Raw genomic sequence first — 22957 nt, forward strand, 5'->3', positions numbered from 1 at the left:
TAAAATGTCATAGTTTTTTTTACATTGTATAATGATTACTATTCTACTTTAATTTGATGATTTTCCCCAATTGCTTCTACATTTGAAATTCTTAATAAATTTTGGGAAAAAAAACACTATCTATTTTGGGGAAAAAATGATATTATCTAGTCACAGGGTCCTTTTGAAATTTTTAATATATTTTGAGGGAAAAGAACACTACCTATTTTGGGTTGGCGGGGGGGGGGAGTGGAAAACAACATAATCTAGTGACACTGTCCTTAAGAAATTCTTAATATATTTTGAGGGAAAAGAATACTACCTATTTTTTTTTTTTTGTGGGGGGGGGGGGGGACAACATTATCTACTCTCATGGTCCTGCACCGAGACACAAAAGCGAAATTACTACTAAGACACGCATCCCCAGGTGTTGGAAGGTTGAGATGCATGACCAAGCCTTCTTAACCCTTGGATAGTCATTGGAAGGTGCAGTCGTTGGAGAAGAGTCAGATCCTCTACCCCCAATACATTAGTCCAACTCAAACCAAGAAATGCATAGGAATTTCATTATGTGGGGATTTTTTTTTTTTTTTAAATAAATCAGAGAAAATATAGCATTGGTAGAAGAAAATATAGGTAAGAAAACGTTGCTTGGTCATGAGGCCCCTGCACAAACCCGGGGACTAATGAAAGCGTGTGCAGAGACATATATGGATCAGATTTTTTATTTTCCAAGGGTGAAGTGGTAATTTTTTGTACTCATGTATGTAGGCGCAGGGGCTACATGACCAGCAAGTTGCCTTCTTTTCCCCATAAAAGAGGTTCAAATTTACCATAACATCCTCCCTTCGTTTACCCACCCTACAATTGTTTAGAAGCTTATGGGTCACACCCACCCAAGCTCTATCCACTTCTAAAAAATTTACAGGACTAAATTGTTTCATACATACAGAAACATCCCATACGATGGTAAAAAACTCCTGAGGCCACCAATAAGTCATGACTCCTGAGCGGATCGTACAGCACCATATATAATCCAAACAAATGTGTGCTTAAGTATAATAACAATTTGCCCACACAGCTTTACGGATTTTTTATCAAAGCTCCCATCAGAAATAATTATAAGGTGACTCAATTTGGCCAGATCTATATACTTAATTGTCATAAGAAGGACATGAACTATTAGCTGAAAGAGCATGATCTGGACCATTAATTAGGGATTTTGTATGGATTATGAATTTGGCGTTTGATTAACGATCTATCTTCATCAAATATGATATGTGATACGGATCATGAATTTCAATTGAATGAATATTATCTACACCCTTGATCATTGATGTTTTTAGACAAATGATAATCTCGGCCTCTGTTCAACAAGCTAGCTTTATTAAACATTATATACAATATTGATCATTGATATTAATTGAAGAAGCATAATATAGACCCTTTGAGCATGAATCTTCTATGATGGATCATGATCTGGGATTTTGATCAATGATCTATTTTTATTAAACTGTCTTAACCTATGTCACGCTCTCTCCCTCTCCTTTTGAAATGATCTCCATGTCTCTCCCTTCTTATCCCTCTCATTGGTTGAAACGCTAGCTCTAAGGAGGGAGAGAGCTAGTTGCTAGAGGCGTGTCAGCCATGTCCAACCCTTTCCCTTGAAGAAAAAAAATGATCTAAACCCTTATGAAATATTTTTTTTCTTATGAGTATTATGATCTGGACCTTTGGTCAATGATCTATTCCCATTAAACGTTATATGGGATATAGATTATAGATCTTAATCAAAATATAACTTGACCTTTGATCCGGATTCTCTTACAAAGAATCATGATCTAAGCCTTTAAGAAATGATATTTTCATTCACATTACATATGACATGGATAATAGATCTTAATTGAAAGAACATGATTTAGACCTTTCATAATGAATTTTTCTTGAAAGATAGTTAGGCCAAGGCCACGAAAAACATGTCATGGAAATAGTAATGAAGGTGGCTTACCTTCTCCTTCTTAAACCCCATCTTCTCTAGCATTAAACCTCTATACAAGCAATGGGGCTCGCCATCAATGACCAAAGTGGAGAATAAAAATAAGATGGTGAAGCAAACGATGAATGAAGAGGTGAAACTGGGGAGAATTCTAGCCATGGAAGTAAGGGGATTTGGAGCCTAATGGAGTGACGAAATGGTTTAGTCCAACTGCATATATGTACTCAACTATTTGATTTGGGTTGAGGTTACTTCGATATAGACAATTTGAATACAACAATTTATTTTGCCAGTATGAAATGTGGGTAGGGGCACTTTCGCACACCCTTAATTAAAGAAACAAAACACCAAATTTAAAAAAATAAAAATAAAAAATAGTACAACCTAGAAATGCTTTCGAAAAGTGCTTTCAATTGCCGTGTTTGATTGGCTGCCAAGCCTAAGTCTCTAGTATTCAATGGTTTTGAGCAAAGAACAGTTAGCAATGCCCACATGACACTGACGGTTCCAAGTCTAGAACATTGAAACACCTGTGTAAAGCCTGTAAGGAAGATGCATCAGGTTCTCATACAAGAACCTGAACCGCACTCACCAGCCAGTACATAGTCAAGAGGCCACAATCTTAACCCAAAGTTAATGACAACCCAAAAAGATCAGGCGACATTTCAAAACAACCAATGACCAAGTGCAACAACAGGTCAGTAATCACACATCAGCATCATATCGTAAAGGAGTTGAGGAAAACTGGAGACTAAATCATGTCAAAGGTTTCTGGGTTGAGAATCATTGCAACCCATAGTTTCCTAAATATTTCCAAAAGTGAACAGCTATGATGGTATTCCTGGATAGCAAGGTAGGAGTTTGTAGGTCAGCTATTGGATTTCATGCTTTAAGCCAATGGATGATAAGAAAATCAGAACACAAAACAAAAATAATGTAGGACTTCAACAGCAAGATAGGAGACTTGGTCAATTGTTTTCACAAGAGATATAATAGTCAAGTGTCCCAAAGCCTCAGATTTCCAAGGGTTACTATTTGCCGTTTTAACCCAAGGCAAGGAGATATTGCAGCCAGTATTCAGCAGCACAGGTGAGACAATTAAATGTGGTGTTGAAAGGCTTGCAGGCAAAGCTTTCTAGATTAAAACCCAAGGACAGGAAAGGAGGGAAAACAGCAGATCAGCCAGAATTGAGGATAGGGAGAGCCAGTTATATGGATCAAGGTTTGCAGGCAAAGCTTCAATCCAAATCCCGCATTTGCCATGAGCAGTCCCAAAATGTGCATGTACAACCAGTGGACTTGCATTTAGAACTTGGCTTAGTTAAAAGTAAACACAAGCAAATTTTACACTACACCACATAGGCTCGCAACTCGAGAATAAACACCAGAACAAGACATTAGTAAAAGACAGCTTTTTCACTCATTGATGACTTCGCATTTAGTTGTTTACATTAACATTGCTGGCATAGTTGGGGCAAGAACGACTCCATAACAAAATATCTCAAGATTGGAACAATTGAAGAGCACGGAAACAAACATTGCTCAAGATATGCAAAGCTATGTGAAAGAATCAGTTCTTTTCCATAACGTAAGTTCTACATCTAGGCATTGTATTCAGCAGAACCAAGAACCTCAACCAATTTGCCAAGGAGAAATTTTAGTTAGTTATAAATGAGAGATAAACTGAAGAAAGCCCTCACACTGTTGCCTTAACAGATGAAGAATTCGCCAGAAACCACAGACCTTGCGCCAGCTTCACTTGTGGTAACAGAAGTTTTTACCTAGTTAAGCTATCAAATGAACATATCTGGATGGAGCCCATATTCATATCTTGGTTAGGGAGAAACTTACCAGAACTTGAAAAATATTGTGCCAGCAGCCCCTGGACCCCACTGTTGAAAGGAATAGCAGCTCAGAATTTCAGTTCTTATGTAAGAGAAACCCCTGCATAAAAATCATAGAATCATACATTTCCAACATTCTTCAGCTTATTATTTGACCGTTGAAGGGCCTGGAGGGTAAAATCATCAATAATCAGTTGTGTGATGACCTCATGAATGGATGGATGTTTGGTTGATGAAGGACTCTTATGCTTGTGATCATCATAAAATGAGGAATACTGATTGATGATATGATGTTTCAGATTATCCATAGCTCAATATATGTCATGACATGACATGAAATGAAAAATGGAAAATGGAAAATGGCAAGATGTCACTTAAAAGTATCATACTATCATTCCTAATGTTGATGCACAACATAACAAAGATGAAGTCCCTGCATAAATCCAAAAGAAAATTAAAGTTTCATGCACCATGTCTGCCCTATGAACAAAACATAGATTCCCTATTCATTCAGGCTTCCTGGATGCCAGCAAAAGCTTTTCTCCAATATATCATTCAGCCTTTGAAATATAGGCCCATTGACAGTGCATGATATCATCACGTGCATTCATGCACACAAGCAGAGATGCTAATGATGATGACTTGATGAAGTAGGTTCATGCAACGGCAGCATGATGCATCTAATCATTTAGTAGTAGAAATAGTCCTGTTTCCTATTTGTCATGCAGAGCATTAAGAGCAGAATACATCCCTTCCAGCTACTGGTAAGTCAGTGGCTGAGGAACACCATTGACCTCAGGAGCAGCAGGAACAGGGGCGAATGAATCCTTCCTCCTCCCGAACGGATTCTTTGAATATGTTTCCAAAGGTCAAGAACAACACATAGTACAAAAACAACCCAAATCAAGACAAAAATAAATAAATAAAGCCAATCATAAGTTTTGAACAAAATCCCTATCTGGGAGTAATGTGAATGCCAATTCAATTGGACCAGACACCCTGCATAAGGTGAGTACGTTTACAATACAATAAAATACACACACACACACAAAAAAAAAAAAAACCGTCGCCTATACAATCTGCAGGGCATTGTTACAAATGGAAAATGTAATCTGTTTCTGATTATGCTTAGAACCACCAGAAAAGAAAAGCTGGGGTTCACGGGATGGAACCTGGCCCATTTGAATGCTTCAAATGTAAACTAAACTGTTTAGAAAAATACGAAGTCAACTGAAAACCTTCATGGAAAATTCTGCTCTTACTCCAGAATCCAATCAATAGAAACAAAATGTAAAATACGATGGAAAGAAAGTGAAGAAACACCGCCACTGAAAAGCATAAGCTAAAAGAGTATATCATTTCAAAAATTCCAAAAAAAAACAGTGGCTAATTTGGGAACCCTTTGTTCAGCAGGGGGGGGGGGGGGCACCTTGATTTCGAACTCCAATAAATAAAGGGGGAGAACATTGACAAAATCAAGAAGTATCCAGGAACAAAAGGATATTGCAAAATACCACAGCAAAGAAAGGAGGAAAACATTGACAAAATCAAGAAGTATCCAGTAACAAAAGGATATTGGATTCGCATGCCACCGCGTCCAGAACTGGGGATTACAGCACCTTGCAAATTGTGATGCACATTTGTGGCACTATTCACATCCTACACAAGCAATCAAACAGGTCTCAAGAAAAATGGATAATGCAGAAGAGGGAGATACCTTACATGATACGCACACATATTTGCCTCATTATTTTATCTCTTTGTTTTTTTTTTTTTTTTTTTTTTGGGGTGGGGGGGGTGGGGTGGAAGCTAAACTTTTCCTATTCCCCAGAAAGTTTTCTGTGGTCTTTCAGACTTCATAGCCTTGGCTCCCTCTAATTGTATACAATATGCTTTTCGAGTTTTATAGAACAGTAGAAGAAAATAAAAAATAAGAAAAGATGTCTAAATTAATTTTATTGGGCATATAGCATTACTTGTAATTCTGTGCCTCAATTTACCCCACTTACTTCAAATTCCATAAAGCACACGGTATTTCTTTCTTGCCTCAAGATCTTCATTTGCTTAAACCCAGGTTGACTGCATCACAGAAACAAGATTCAAGCCAAACCATAAGAAAAGATAGGGGCAAGAAGGAACTTGCTGAATTATGATACTGAAATGGAAAATCTAATCTGTACATCAGTGCAAACAAAGAGGAAAAGGGAAAACATAGTACAAAGTAGAAATGTAAAAAATGAGGGTTTTATATTAGGCAAGGAAGAAAGATACATACGTACTGAAAAGGTCCCTCAGTTCAGACTCTATAACATTCTCTCCAAGATTGCCTATAAATAGCGTATTGCAAGGAGGATTATCTTTCGTGTTCTGCACAGAAGATAGGAGTTTTTTTTTTTTTGGGGGGGGTGGAGGAAAAACCCATGAGATGCTTCTCACCCAATTTCCTGTCATAAAAAAGTATGCTTGCATATATCTTCTTTGCAGAATGAAAGAAAAAAGGCTAAAAGTTAATGTCAACACGTCCCAGAAGCAAACTAACATGCAATGAAAGAAAATCAATTTTCCTTCAGTCAAAAAAAAAAAATCCATTTACTTGGGAGAAAGTTTGACGATGTAGATCTATGTTTTCTTTCACAACCTCCACTAAGCCCATCTATGTCGCATGATATACCAGTTGCGGAAAGCAACTCATGTTGTTCTTTGATGACAAGAAGTTGCCCAAGAAGCCTTCCGTACATTAGAGAGGGGTCCCACTTCAGCTCCAGGCTGAATATCTTGGTATCCAGGAACCCAAGGTCATATCTTAGCTGACGAGCTAAAATCAGTTTCACAAGATCTAGTAAGTAGTGTGGACTTACCACTCCCCTTGTTTTGTTTTTCTTTTCTTCCCTTTGTTTGAGAACTTCCCCTTTTATAGCATTAATCCTTGTTTAGGGTCCACGGCCCATCTCTGTTTCTCCTCTTTCTTCGTTAATTTTCTTTCTTTCTTATCGACTAAAATGGCAAAAAGAAATACCCACTGCCCATCTGTGGGAACAAATTATAAGGATAAAAGGCTTGAGATTTGTTGCACTATCATATCCTAAATGAATTACAAACCCAAAGTATATTTGTTTGTTGGCTAACAACACTAAAAATGGAACCATTCTGGTCACAGCCTTGGTCTCCTAAATCAACACCCAGTTTCTACAATATTTCATCACAAAACGCTCTTTTTCGCATTTTCATATGTTATATTGAATCTTAATCTTAAATTTCTTAGTTTTAAAAGATGTATTGATTCCATACACAGCCAATTTTTTGTTTTGGAGCTGGCAGCACAAATACGTTGAACAACTATACGTAAGGCTTCTATGAAATTTTCACAGAGCTGAAATGTAAAGAGGGGACAGAGATCACAAGCAGGGCTCCCAATCCCACCCTTTTCCTTGCAAACAGATAAAGATTCAGAAGGGGCTGTAAGAAAATCCCTCTTCTTGCAGACACTCTTGCAGATGTACTAATAAATAGAATGGCCATGACCTGATGCACGTTCTGCTTTCACAGGAGGGGTGGATCAGTGTTGTCCTAAACTTCGGCATTTTGGAAAGACGTAAAATTCTCATCTTAGTCAAATCCCAAGCTGTATATAAGAACATCTGATTCCATGCTGATTACAAGTTTATGATTTTGTCCTTCATTGTAATTTTTCGATTCTATTATTATAAAAGGTAAACCCACCCCCCCAAAAAAAACCCACGATTAGAAAGCATTTCCGTTCTCTCTAATTGTGGTGTTCTTTTTCTCCATTCTTTCTTCTCTTCTCCTCCTACTTGTGGTGTTCTTTTTCTCCATTCTTTCTTCTCTTCTCCTCCTACGTTTCCTCTTCCTTTCCTATATGCATAGGTACTGATCTCAAGTTCTAATACTGTCGCATAACATCAGAGCATTGATTTCAGCACTCATTCACTTTATCATCTTTCTTTTGGGTGCTTGTTAGGTTTTTCCCATCTTCTGGTGTGCAGCCACCTTTGCTGTTTTTGTTTGGTATAGCCCCTTTTTCCCTCCCATTATGCACAACTAGGGTTTCTTCTTCAAGTACTACTGCTGTGATTAGTGGAGGAGTGGTGGTCTGCACTTTATGAAGAAAAAGCCCACTTGGACATGCTTCTCCTCTGCGCTAGGGTCTGCTGTTTCTGGGTTGTGTGTCTACTGTTTTAACCTTCTTTGGTTCTGTTTTGGTACTCTTCACTGCTGGTTACCAGTATCGGTTGTGCATTGTGAAGTGGGTGCAATTCCCTAAGTTATCAGGATTGATCTTTGTGGCTGGTTGCTTCTGAGTTCTTCTCTGCGATGTGGTATTGCTGAATATTTCTATCATGGCTGATTCTAAATCTCCTATGGGCATTGTCAATGTCCAAATCACATTTATAAAATTGAATGATACTTCAAATTACCTTCTCTCCATTGTTTTGTTGGTTATGGAATACTATGTGTGACCCTTTTGTGGCTGCCAATATTATGTTTCACACCACAGCCAAATGTGCCTGGGGATGATCTCAAAGAGAGTCATATTCAAGATAAGAACGTGTCCAGAGTTTATTATGATCTTTATGAAAACAATCTCCCTCAAGCAGAATGGCAAGTCAGTTGGTGACTATTATAATACTTTAAAGGGCATGTGGGAGAAACTCAATGTTTACCAGCCCCTTATAACTGATATTGAAGTTCTCAAAATCTCAGCGTTCTGAATACTTGGTTGCTAAATTTTAATCTGGATTAGACTCTGATCTTCAGCCTGTCAAGAGTCAAATACTAGATGGTGAGAAAATTCCCTCCATGAAAGATGCACATTGCAGGATTCAACAGATTGTGTCCCACCCCCCTGCCTAAATCTGAATCCACATCCTCTTCTGAGGACAGTTCTACATTTATTGTTAGCAATGGTGGACGTGGACGTGGCTCTAGTTTTCCTACTAGAGGTCATGATTTATGGGGAGGAAGTGGACACGGTATGAGTGATTGTGACAGACAGCAACTTGATCAGTTTGTCAAACAATGTACACATTGTGATCTCACTAATCATACAATTGAGTAGTGTCAGGTGAAGCATGGTAAACCTCAATGGGAAGAGCAATTTGATAACACATCAATGACCGATGGGAGTGAAGAAGTGGTGTCATCTCAGTGAAGAAGTGGTGTCATCCCATGACACCAATCAAAGTTCTTCTGTATCTCGGTGATGAGCTGGTCAATCAACTACTAAAACGAGCTCAGCAGCTTGAGACATCCGCTTCCACATCTACGTCAACATTAGCTCAATCATGTGATGTCAGACTAATTAAAAAGGTAATCAGTCCCAGTAAAATCCATTATAAACTCCAACACGACTTGGAATAGATCAAATTCAACAGTATAAACAAATCTGAAAATAGATTCAGATTTAGGTCGAAACTTGCATAAATTGTATTTCACCAAATAGGACTCCACTGGGGCTGAAAATTGGATGGAATGGAGGTCCTAAATGCAGGAACAAACCATAAAAAATTTAACAAAATTCTGTTGACTGTATTGAGACTTATGCTGTTGCAAAAAAAAAGAGGGGAGTTTTAGGGATTTTTCAAGAACTTGAGTTGGAAGCGTCGGATGGTCCTCAAATTTGGGTCAAGAAAGAAACAAAGGGCATAACTAGACATCTAGAATACTCAAAATATAGAAACCTAATATTCTTAATGACTAAGGCTGCGTTTGGTAGTCATCCAGAAAAACGTTTCTGGCATTTTTCCGTTCTATAGGAAAAAAAAATGGAATAAAGCGTTTGGTGTCAATTTAGTTTTTTTTTAGTTTTTCTGGAATGAAAAGGAAAAAAAAATGCTAGAAACGCAAAACGATGGAACGACAAAACCTTGTTCCGTCATTTTGGTTTCGTTCCAAATACAAAAAAAGTGAAAACTAGGGTAATCGTTCCTGAAACAAGTTCACCAAACACCATTTTTTATTTTAAAACGACATTTTGGCACAGAAACTGAAAATTCTATTATTGACACGAAACGTTATTTTTTGAACTGAATGACCACCAAACGCAGCCTAAGAAACATAAAATAACTACTAATCCCGTATAGGACTTTAATCCCCAATATTTGGGCTTATAGAATTGACCATTACAAAAGCAAACCCAAAAATATAAAGCCCATAACCCACGTAACCCATTGGACACTCAAAAATAACACATGTTAGTCCATTCTTGGTCCAGTTTGATGGCTGAAGTAGAGAACCAGAATTGCACCAAAATATGCCCCAAGAACTGGACCACACCTAACCAGGTTGTCTCTAACAGCGTTGAATCCCACAACTGGAATGGTTTTCGCCTTGCTCATGCGATCTACATCATCATGTATACCCACCTCTTTAGTGTTTCATCTCCTATTCCTTAGGTTATTGATTCAAGTGCTTCCTCACACATGACTGGTAAGCCAAACGTATTCTCTTCTTTTCAGAAGTCTTAATTATCCATCTCAAGTAACCAAGTTATTCTTGTAGATGGATCAACCCATTCTAGTCACCAGAGACCAGTCAACCATTTCAACCAGCTCAGGCCTCAAAACCATGGTTCAAGATCTCAGCGAGATCTCGCTAATATCTCGTTTTTTTTTTTCAAAAAGACGAGACGAGATGCATGGTGAGATACAAATTGTACAAGAACTCGACTGAGATCTCGCCAAATCTCGCCAGATCTCGCCTCTCTCTACTTTGTTGAAGAAAAAACACCAAGGAACAAGGATTTTGGTGCTTTTGCTTGACGATCTCCATTTTTACACTCATTGAAGCTTAAAGAGGAGAGCATATTGCCTCCTCCTCATCCACATTTGGAGTTACTTTTCTTATATATGATGTCTTTTAAATTCTTATGATTATATTGTGTCATGTGTTGATTGTGGAATGTGGATTGTGGAATAGAGCATACTAGCCTAAGGTCCGAATAATCGAAGACTACGTACATAGGGTACGAAATCAAAGTACAATTTTAGGTTTGATTTTTAAAAAACTGATGTTTTCATTGTTTAAAAGGCCTAAAATAGGGTAAATACCAACTTTCAATGGCTACATAGACCACAGAGCTACCGATAACAACCACCGAGTCGACTGGGAAAAAAAGGCAAGATCTCTCTTTGTTGGATTAGCGAGATGGGGGGCGAGAGCAAGATCTTAAACCTTGCCCAAAACAATGAAACTAGTCAAAGGCTCTAGCCTAATTGTGACTAACTTGTAGGGAAAACCAAAGCAAACCATCCCTTATTAGATGTAAGAACACCCAACAAGCTCTTAAGGCAAAATCAATTTACTATCAAGGAAATCCCCAAAGAGCCCATAAAATTTCATAAACAAAATGCATGTCCAATAAATCTACTTCCAGTGACATGTCATTAAATCATGATATTTGTCACCATCTTCTCATATTAGGTCCAAAAACAGCAAGATAACAGCATATAAACAGACCACAGGAATGACGAGAGAAAATAGTAATGCCACATTTTAAAAGAGGGATACCAAAATGGTAAAAGTGTAAGACATAATGAAAATGGATATATTTTTAGAGGGATACGAAAATAGTAAAAGTTTAAGACACTATAAAAATGAAATTTTTTGTTCAAGGCACAACAAACATGGAATGTTTAGTCATCGCCAAGGGAGATGAACCACGATGATAAAGAGATTCATATTAAAAACAGAATGAGAATCAAATTGATAGGGTTACAAAATACCTCAGATAAAACACAGCTGACAGGCAGAAAATGTTATATTACCTGAACAGGTGCATAACCACTAGGTGCTGGTAAAGGAGCCGGTGTAGGCATTGGTACTGGAGGAACTGGGTATCCTCCATAAGGATCATATGGTGGAGGTGGTGGAGCCATATAGCTACATAAGTAAACAACGTTAACAAGAGGAATATGGTTTAATTTGAAAATTCCTAAAATCAGAACAAAATCCTGCCCGCTGCAAATATTTCAGATACAGTAAAAGTGAGCTGTAGTAATCTATCCCAAACAAAAAATAAAAAATGTGAGCTGTAATGTATTCTTTTCAGACATTTTAAGGATGGAGGTATAACAAAACAAGTCTCAACCACCCATCAGAAGTGTATATTTCTGAATTAGTCAATATAAAACGCCATGGTCCATCTCAGCCATTTCTTCTTTAATGAATAGCATTCATCCTACTATGAATCCAAGCACCATATTTCATCATTCACCAAAAGGGTGACAATGTCACTCTCCTTCCTACATGGCAGAGGGCTATCAGGATGAAATTTGTCATACAAAATAAAGTTGACACAGTAAAATACATGAACCATATGGCCATCCCCCTAGAACATTCGCACAAAATTCATGTATAATAAAGTTTAAATAACTACAATGCAGTAGCAAATGTTTGGTTGAACTGACATGACCAAATTCGAAAGCAGACCAAGGAGAACCAGATCCAAACCTTATCCAATACTTATATTTAGGGATTTAATAATTTGTCTACGGATATTCTTGTAATCTGAATTATATTTCACACACACACACACACACACACACACACACATATCCAATACTTATATTGAAGGATTTAATAATTTGCCTATGGATATTCTTGTAATCTGAATTATATTTCACCACACACACACACACACACACACACACATTATATATATATATATATGGGAGTCATAAAACGTTAGGAGAGCATTTTTTCAGTCATGGAGTCTGAGGAGTTATTTTTCAAGTATATGCATGCATGAAATTGTAACTATTGATTCTCAGAGTAGAATATTGAATGAATTTTTTTTTATGATGCCGTATGTTGCTAAAAGTTTTTGATGAGCAAGTATCGTTGCTTCCCTCTCCTCTCTCATTCTCCATGGTTTGAATCCCTTTGCTCCAGGTGTGCTCTTTCTTATTTATTCGCCCTTGATCTAGTTATTTCTTCTTCCTTCTGTCTATTTCTGCTCTTCCTCCCGAATCCCTTTCTTCTACAGTCAAAAATCATTATTTTACACTGGTGATTCCTGTTGGGCGAACCTGCTGGACTAGGGAGAAGTTCTTCGACTCCTTCATCCCAAACCAGTTGGGTCCACTATTCTGGGCATGGTTTGCCCTTCAATAGGCAACCCAACCCAAGGCCTTCAGCACCTAAGGCCAATTCACCTAAGAGTGAGGATCTTACCCTAAAGTGGCAAGTCCAATGCAAGTGTACTGGAGATCTCTCACCCTATTTGTTATATTTGCCTTGAATTCTTGACCCGTTTTGACTCGCTCCGACATTTTCTGGTAGTGACCCAAATGAGATTTTTTCTGAAATTTGTGATGTAACAGAGGGCTTGGGCCTATTGCACATCACTGATCTCGTATGGGGGTGCAGGGGCGTAGCCACCGCAATATGGTACGACCCAATCGTCTACGACCTAATGGATCGACCCGCAACTTGGAGGAGTATATAATGCACTATCACCTTGTTGAGCAAGGATTGTAATTTCAGGAGTGTTCGTGTTAGGGTTTCTAGGCTAGTTTTCTTACCGTTGTTTGAGTGTTCTTGAGCAATCTCCCTTGTAACATTTCTTCTACGTAGTGAATCATCGTCTTCTTCGCTCGAGGACATAGCACACATCGGTGTGTGAACCTCGTTAAATCTGTGTCATCTTGTGCAAATTTGTGTTTTATTTTCTTTGTATTTCTTGGTGTTTATTCTAATACTGTTCAAATATATGTTTTGTCATGGGTTACTATTCGCGGTTCTAAGGTAGGGGATGATATGTCCTATTAAGTACAACCAAAGACAGCTTTTATAAGATTACTCAAAAGCCCCAGTTCTGAATTCGTTTTGGTTTATCCCTCTAGTTTTAAAACTCCAAATTGGTTCCTTCAAATCTATTTACCGATTAATCCCATATTCTGTTTTCTTAACCAAAAGGGATCCTGAATTTTCTATACATTTACAGAATTTCCATTGTTCCTTATATTTGTCATTTGTGGACCCATAACGAACAAAAATTTAGATTTTGTAAACTGGGGTTGTACCAACGTGGTATCAGAACCAAAATTCTATCCTAACCATGACAGGACCCTCTCACATCATCATCTTTAAGGTCTACAAGTTGCACAAGGAATTAGAGCAAAACCAATAGAGGATTGAAATTAAGTTTTGACAAGTTCAAGGAAGAGAATTTGGCAGACTGAAAACTGATTTCACGGAACTCTTGCTGAGACTTTCTTGAGAACCGATACGCGAGACAATGTAGGACCTACACCAGCCCCCCAGTTTGGTACTTTACGGATTGCGGATATGCACCCGAGCCAACAACCAAGGCCAGTCATTCCCAAGACATCACACAACAGTTTTTTTACCGAGGTTTTGGCATCAAGACCAAGGTTCCGGAGTTCGACGGTAAAAAGGGACCTAAGGCTTTTCTAGATTGGTTGACCAAGTTTGAGAGGAATTTTTCTACAAGTCCTTTCCAAATGACAAGAAGTCTGAGCTCATCCTCACCAAATTCACTAGTATATATGTTCGTAGTGGGATGATGTACCACAATCAAGGTTCATTAGGCGACTTGGTCCAGTCACCAACTGGGAGGTAATAAAGCAGATACTAAATGAGAATCTATTCCTCCCAAATCCCCAAAGATTGGGCAAGAAGCGGGGGAGGCATTGAGCGGGGGCATCACTTTAGTCCCACATCAACTAGGGGGAAGAGACTAGGATAGTTCATAATCTCAGCACCCTTCCATAGTCACAACATATTTTAAAGCCATAAGGCCATGGGACAAAGGTGGACATAGGGTCAGGGCGTTAAAACGTGCCCTTGCAGTTCCACAAGTTAGTGAATTTCCACCAAGACGCCAAGGATGTGGATACTTGCACCATGGAATTCCACAAGTTGTATTCCAAACGCAAACTTCAGGAAAGAGATCAGCAAGAGTGTTTAGTCGTTTAGATATGTCAGTAAGCTGAGCACAGAAATCTGGTTAGAGCTTGCCAATGGAGATTTCAGATCAGTTGCTGTGGCAGCCACATAAGCCTAAGAAAACAAAAGAGAAGCACAGTTACCTGAAAGACATTCTCAAGACTTCTTCAGCTTACTGGCCTACACCTAGGACCAAAGAAAAGAATTTTGAGAAACTAAACTAGAGGTCTCGAAGGGGAACAAGAAGCTAAAAAACATAGTGTGCCGCAATTGTGGCAAGGAAGGTTACTCAGCAACAAGTGTCCTCACAAACCCGTTCTATGAACATAGTTGAGACGCGGTATGCAAAGAAACACAACATGGATGACATGGAAATTTGTGATCCTATTCCTCATTTAGATGACCCCAGTTATGATGACAAGGTTTAAACCTACTCAGCTAGTCTTACTCTCCTCTACAATAGATGAGTAGAGAAAGCTCCCCTTTCAAATAGGCTATTTTACTGCATGATGAGGATTATACAGTAGTTCATACAATGGTTGACACAGGAGCAAAATCCAACCTCATCTCAGGCTCAGCCAACCTAGTTCATAAACTAAACCTCCCACGGAAGTAGCCCTACAAGACAGCTCATGTGAAAGGCTTTGGACCTATTCTCTAGAGAAGAGATCAATGTCATTCTTTCAAGAGCAGGAGAACTGATGTTATAGCATATGCTTGGTTAGACCAGCAGGACCCAATCTGGAATCCCAAACCAAGAACTAGGTCCAAGCCTGGTTTTCAGCATAGTTTTAAGTTTCAGTCAACCGAGATAACTAGACTTCAACATGGTCCAAGACGAAACCAATGGTCGAAATTGGTTTCGACATTGCTACTTGTGATTTTGCCAAAAAAAATCATCATTTTGGGTGGTTTATTTGTGAAACTAATTAATGGGATAGGTGTAAAACGATAAAACATTAAAAATGTGAAGCACAAAAAGAGAGGTCAAAACACCATTTTCTGGACCTTGAAACTTAGGTTTTGATTGGCCCAGAAAAATCCTAGGTTTCGACCAAAAACCCAAAATGTGGAACCTTGGTTTCAGTTCAATAAAGGTCTTAGAGATTTATTTTGTATAAGTAGGAGTTATTTTTCAAGTAAATATACACGTGATTAAAACAATCGATTCTCACCGCACTATCGCTTCCCTCTCATCTCCCTGATTCAATTCAATCTAAATCTCTTTGTTGTAGGTGTGTTCATTCTTATTTCTCCTCCACTTCTCCCTTAATCTAGTTATTTCTTCTTCCTTCTTTGTTGTTTCTGCTCTTCCTCACAAATTTCTTTCTTTTATTGTTGAGAATTATTATTTTATACTGGTAGTTCTTGTTGGGAGAAACTGCTGGAGTGGGGAAAAAGTTCTTGTGACTCCTCATCCCTGACCAGTTTGGCCTAATATTCTAGGCATATGTTGCCCTTCCATAGGCAACCCATACCCTAGATCTTCAGTTCCTAATTCCCCTTCAGCTAAGAAATAAAGACCTGTGACCAGGTATAGTTCACCCTCGTCCGCAGGACCTGTTTCAGGAATTTTGCATTAACTCTCAGACTTCAGATTTGGATGTGTGTTGAATAAATTCAAGAGGCCTACGAGTGAAGATCTTAACACTAAAGTTTCAAGTCCAACAAAGGTGTGTTGCAAGAGATCAGCTCACCCTCTTCAAATCTATGCTTTGTCATGTATCACTGTTCACAATTCCAATGTAGGGAATGACTAATCCTGTAAATTACAAATAAGAATAGCTTCTTATAGGATTACTCATACGCCTTCCTTTCTGAATTTATTTCGGTTTCATCCCATTCTAGTTTCAAATTTTCAGATTGGTCCTTTTCCTCAAATCTATTTACCTATTAGTCCCAGATTATGTCTCTTACCCAAAAGGGATCCTGTATTTTTCAATATATTTACAAAATTGCAATTGTTCCTTAGATTTGTCACATGTGGGTCCACAGCAACCAAACTTTGGGTTCTGTAACCCAGGGTTGCACTACCATGTCGCAATACATTGTACTTGACACGGAACGCAAATTGAAATGGAGCAGAATATAGTTTAAACAAGATACCCTTGAGGTCCCCAAACAGGTGCTGGTGGGGGAGGATGAAAAGGTGATGGACTTGGATAACCAGTGTGTGTATAGTCACCACCCGTTCGCAAGCGTTTGCTTTGATCGAAGGAACTTGAATCTGTCACTACACCTACAGAAAAAATGAGAACAAAATCATAACAGTGATTACATATGTACTTTATACAGTGTGCCTAGCAATAATCATATTAACATGAACATACAATTCGAAAGCATTAAGGCTGCGTTTGGTAACGTTTCTGGAACAGAAACGACGTTTCATGTCAAAAACGGAAATTTCAATTTCTGAGTCCAAATGTCCTCTTTTTTTTTTTTTTTTTTGGAATGACGGAACTACCTTTTGTCATTCCGTCAATTCTCACTTCTACCTTTTTTTTTTCACTTTTTGTTCAAAAAAAACAAAACACACCATAAATGCACCAAACACTTTATTCCGTTTTTTCGTTTCCATTGAACGAAAAATACTCCATAAACGTTTTTTCTGGAAAGTTACCAAACGCAGCCTAGGCTTTGCTTTCAATGTTGTTCAGTCTACAGTATACACTGCAACCACAGATATCATCTGAGCCTCCAATGCTCTAAATTCATAATTTTTATATAAAACTGATAGCATGGAATGCTCATCTATACTTTTACTTGACTTAAAAGGGCAAGGCAAACAGTAATGAAGTTTTGGGATGTAAGAACCTCTGGTATGCACATCATTTTTTTATCCTTACAATTGATCATCCCATTTCACAGGGTTTTTGTGTGCTGAATGCATGATTGATATAATGATATGCCTTCAAACTGCCAAATCAGTATCGCAGTTGCTGATTGCCATATTCATTGCCTTTTTGCTTTCAATTTTAGGTGCTGCATTTCAAGAAATGGGGAGGTGCAGGATACAAGTACTACAGCTCTCTTCATAGCTAGAAAGGTATCAGGTTTTGCAGAAAGGTCAAGAAGCCTTGGGATTTTTGCCAGCTGCAGTAACATGGTGCATTTAGTTGGAGAGACAAATTTGAAAATCATGCAGAACTAGCTCACTGGGTGGCCAGTGAAGTGAAATAGAAAGTGGCTGTTTAGGCTTCTTTGTGTAAAGAGTTCAAGGGTAGGATCAGTTGACTTGACATTATAGTTTGAGAATTATCCTCTCTATCTTTCGCATAGCTTTTTCAGCTAAATCACAGTTGGCATTTCCTTATCAAGAACCATTTTGATTTATCCACCAAAACAAACAGGGAAAATTTTCAAGACTAGAGGGGAGTCCATCCAAACAGGCCCCCTCGGTTTAATCACTTTGTCCCTCTGATTTGATATTGACATTGTTATTTCAATTATTACTCAGCCAAAACTTCGCACTAGGGGTGGCAAAATTTTATACAACTATGGTTCCAGTTCAAACAGTTAGTTTTTTCTGTGGCTAGTTCTTAGATTCAGACAAGGACAGGTGGATGTCCAACCGGATTAAACTATTTTTTTAGAAATCTACATAATCAATCAATATTTTTGGCTATTTGGGTACAGACAGATGTGCATCCCTTTCAATCCCAGTTGGCCTGGGCAATTTAATCCCAATGTTTGAAATTTTGGTCGAAATGACTGGAATTTCGCGAAATTTTTTGAAGTTCTAAACAAAACTAGGTACAATACCTGGGTCTTACCAAGTTTCGCTCGCATTTTCCAAGTTCTGGCGAAATTTTGATCATGTTTCAGGTTTCGGATTGTTTCGATACAAACCTTTGTATAAAAAATGCATGGTTTCCATCGATTCACTAGTTTCGACAGTTTCAACTCCTAAGAAGGAAACTTCCTAGAAAAGTTCAATTTTTGTGATCTTTTGCCAAATCACTCCCATGCCTTTGTGAAGATGGTCTTCGGCAACACTGGAACGCATCTACAGTGACAATTTGTGGCATTTGTGGTAGTCGATGTGGTAAATAGTGGTATAGTAGGATTAACCTTTCAACAGATTACAAGTTTTCACTCAGCAAGAAGGACAAGGGCACATGTACCAGGTTTGGCAATAGCTTGGAACTCAAAATCCAGTTATCAGATTTAAATAAAATTCTGGTCAAATGTAATACTCGGATGAAGAACAAAACCCCAAAATTTCTAGCACATCCAACAGCTGGATGTAAGGCTACGGCCCAATAACAGAATTAGTAACTGATATCCTATTTTTTTTTAAATCAAAAAGAACACCAGATCAGCATGATGGATCCATCTGAATTTACAATTGAAGGTGACAAGTAAAAAGAGGAGTCGGGTCCAAAAATATCACAGAGATCCAATGATTGGAATTTGGATGATGTGATCTGATAGTGTCCAAATCTGATAAACAACCCCCTCAAGCAGAGTCGGGTTCAAAAATATCTGTAATTTCTGACAACTAAGTGCACTTGTCAGAACATCTAACATAGTAGTTGACTCTGTCCAGGAAAGAAGGAGATTAAGGAAAGGAGATCACCTACCTAGGTAGAGAAGATTGAACCAAAACGGAAATGTTAAAAATAGTCCAACCAAAAATGAGGTTTTAGCTATCTTGGACTCTTTCAATGATAGCCATCTTCAACAAGGAATGCAAGTCAGCATATAGTAACCACAAGACTCTCAAGTTGATAAATCTTCCCAAACAGATACGACCTCTTACAACTGATTGATAGCAAACAAATCACTGCTGGCCTAATCTAGAGTTGGCTTTAAGTTGACACCAGCAGAGCTGCAGGGTATGTTTTAATCACCAATCTTCAGACTATCGATGAAGCTCGATAGGACAGATTATGGAACACCAATAGAACCTTAATTGGCCTTCAAAGATGGTCTCAGCAGTCTCCACAGAACACATTTTCAGGGTATGACAATAGAAACTGAGAATAAGAGAAAGTAGAAAAGAAGAAAGGGGGTGTATGACCAAGACCTTTCACCTATGGCCTTGCTCAGTCTCTCACTGACCGGAGTCTCACACCAAGCTGAATCTCACAACAGAAACCAAAAGCTTCTTTTTTTCAATACTCCAAAATCGTGGGGGTTGTAGTGCAGATCCTATTTTATTGATAATCTCAAAGCAAACCTCCCTTGCGTGGAGGATAAGATCCCTTACACAATACAATCCAATGAAAATAGAAAACAACTTGGCTTGCTTCCTAATATCTGGTTACACCAATTACAACACTAAATAACTACTTAAAAATAGAAACAACGATCAAAAGAAAATCTCCTTGAAGCCTCCCACACAAGTCATTAAAGGGTCTCTTAATGGCCCAAACCAGGCACATTAGTTGGGCCTAAGAATCCAACCAACCGGACTTCTAATGCAGGCCATGCTGGACCCATTGCAGGTCCATATGAAGGTCAAAACGAGGTTGGCTCAATAGAAGAAGCCTAGCCAACTATGGCTGGATCTTCCTCCTCTACAAGCCTTGCATCAACTTCAAATCTAATCTAGGATGGGCAGAGGGGTCCAACGTGTGAGACCCAAGAATACGGCAAGTACCGGACCCGCTTGGGAGATCGGTGGGGTGTCCCAACCAAGAACACGGCCAGTACCAGGGGTTTAGAGATCGGTGAGGGTATGCAAACTTTAGTCCCACATCGCCTAGGGAGAGATTACTAGGCTAGTTAATAACCTCCAGCCTCCTTAACATGGCACAATACGTTTTAAAGCCTTGAGGCCAATGGGCCAAAAAGGACAATATTGTGCAAGGTTAATGAGGTCGGGGCGTTACACAATTAACTTGTTTGTGTTCTTCACTCTTCATAATTTTTAATGAACCATGTATATCATTTGATAATTATGAAAAGGTTTTTAAATTTATGTTTATACATTCTAATGCATATTTTGGTTGTTTTAATTGAATTATGTGCGTTGTAGTACTAAGTTTGTATAAAATAGGTTATATTAAAGAAAGTATACAGAAACATACAGCATGCACTACCAAACTAGGTTCTAAAACCAATCTACCATTTTAGTTGTGCTTTTTTACAATCTAAGGGTTCCACGATGTTTAGCGGGCCTAACATAAGGTTTCCCAAAGGTTTCGGGAGCTAATTTGGCCATTTGAGCCTCGAAACCAGCAGTCAAAACCAGGTAACCTGCCGCCAAAATTTACCAGGTTTCAACAGTTTCGCGGAACATTTTGGTTTCGGGCCAAACCTTAGTTCATCCAATACTAACATGTATCCATATAGAACAAAAATAAAACTGTAAATTTCTCTCCTTTTTTTTCCTGTTTTGGCAAGAGGTTTATAAGTTAAAATAATTGCTACCAACTCTAGCTATACCAAACTCAATGCCTAACTTGAACTGAAACGAGATTATTTGAAGAATGTATGTCAACATATATAGAACAAAATAAGATAACGATCAAACACAAGTTTCCAATACTTAAGCAGGATGAAAAGTAGGACACATTAGTTAGCTCCAAGGTGGCCTCCACAATTGAAATAATTTCGGATTTTCCAATTAAGATAGCATGACTGATCTCTTCTAGCTGTCCACTAGAGTCAATCACAGTCAGTCCCTGTCAATAGCATTATTCAATAGATATAAGTCATTTCACATGGTTTATAGAACTTTGTCAATCCCATAGGAGCTCTTCTAGGTCAATGAGGCCACAACATCAAACCCCATCAATTTACCATGCTAACAGGAGCTGAGGAGCATGAAACCATTAACATAAAACCTGTACAACACTGATGAGGAAAAAATAATGTACAGCAAGCAGCATATGTTCCATCACAAGTCACTTATTTGAAAATCCCAAAAGAACTTCTAATCCATTAGAGGCCACAACAAGAATGCTGGACCAAATTAAACATGGCTCGTTCAACTACTCTTGGAATGGGCAGAGCACAAAAGGCAGAACTTGACTATGAAAGCATCCAATGTAATTACTTCATGGTATACAGACCACCAAAGGAAGTTGGATAAAGGTAAGCAGTACAGTGTGCAAAAGTGGTACATCAAAATTTTTTGCTTGAAATTGATTATTACAGACTAGTAAAGGTCTTTCAAGGACATGCTTATATGGAAGCAAACCATGCTTCAGAATCTCCATTGGGCGTTCAAGAATAATTTGGGGTATCAGGTTCCCGGGAACTTATTAAACGCTACTTCCTAGTTGCAGAATATCAAACCTCGCACAGCAATTACACTTTATATTTGCAGTAAATAAGTCAAACAGAATTCACCTCTTTTAACGAAAAGATTCTTTTTTGCCATCTCTGTGTGCAATACAGACTTCGATTCCGCATCGAACACCATTTCCTGAACATCCAAAACTCGACCCATTCATCAATATTGACAATCAAAGACCAAAACAAAACGAAAATTACCACAAAAATAGAGACCTGAAGCGCATCTCTGGCAGCCATTGCAAGTTGAGCAGTAGAGAAGAGAGCAAACCCCATGGGCTGCTCTCCTTTGAAGTTCACTTGAGAGGCCTCGTAACCTGGCAACCATCTCATGAGGTTTTGTAGTTCTCTCTCCTTCACGTCTTCTGGAAGACCAGAGATGAAGATCGTTCGAACCTGAGAACAAGCAGACGATGAAGATTTCTAGGGCAAATCAGAAGAGGGTTAGATGAGAGAAAGAGATGAGGTTACCTCGTCAGTGGCGGTGCGGTTAGGGTTTTCGACAGGGATAGATGGAGGGGGAGGAGGAGGGGGAGCAGGAGGTGGAACCCATTGCTGATGATAGGGATGAATGCCTGCACCTGCCATGGCTGTTAGTTTCGGAGTCGTCTTCTCTTCCCTCCTCTGCTTTCGTGATTTTTAAAGCGTGGTGATCGCAGGACCAGAAGGAGTCCGGTGGATGTCCTGCGAACGAACTTATTTTTCACGTCGATTAATGTTACCCGTAGATCTCGCATGAGATTAATCTCAACTGTCCGATATCCACGTAGTAACCTATTAGGCATTTACCAGGAAAAAAAATATGGATAATTTACAGTTTCACCCCCTAGAGTAGGGGTGTCAATTTGTGGCCCGAACCGGCTAAACCGACCGGGATTGACCGTTTATAGACCGGCCCGGCCCGGACCGTTTATTAAACGTGTCGGGCTTGAGCCCGGCCCGTTTATAAATGGTCGGTCTCGGT

The 22957-nt window shown here is 38.7% G+C and overlaps 1 protein-coding gene across 1 annotated transcript; it reads right to left on the reverse strand.

Annotated features, from left to right (window-relative positions):
• Positions 1-4098: 4098 nt before the first annotated feature.
• On the reverse strand, positions 4099-22672 carry LOC122073175 (cell wall integrity protein scw1). The gene is made up of 9 exons (XM_042637713.1): positions 22465-22672; positions 22210-22389; positions 22051-22126; positions 16855-16987; positions 11604-11718; positions 6095-6186; positions 5829-5898; positions 5396-5478; positions 4099-4677 (listed from the first exon to the last, which is right to left on the reverse strand). The coding sequence occupies exons 1-9, from the start codon at positions 22579-22581 to the stop codon at positions 4578-4580; spliced, it is 966 nt and encodes a 321-aa protein (XP_042493647.1). The 5' UTR covers positions 22582-22672; the 3' UTR covers positions 4099-4577.
• Between the last annotated feature and the right edge of the window lie 285 nt (positions 22673-22957).

Source organism: Macadamia integrifolia, chromosome 3, assembly GCF_013358625.1.
Source record: "Macadamia integrifolia cultivar HAES 741 chromosome 3, SCU_Mint_v3, whole genome shotgun sequence".
NCBI classification, from domain to species: Eukaryota; Viridiplantae; Streptophyta; class Magnoliopsida; order Proteales; family Proteaceae; genus Macadamia; species Macadamia integrifolia.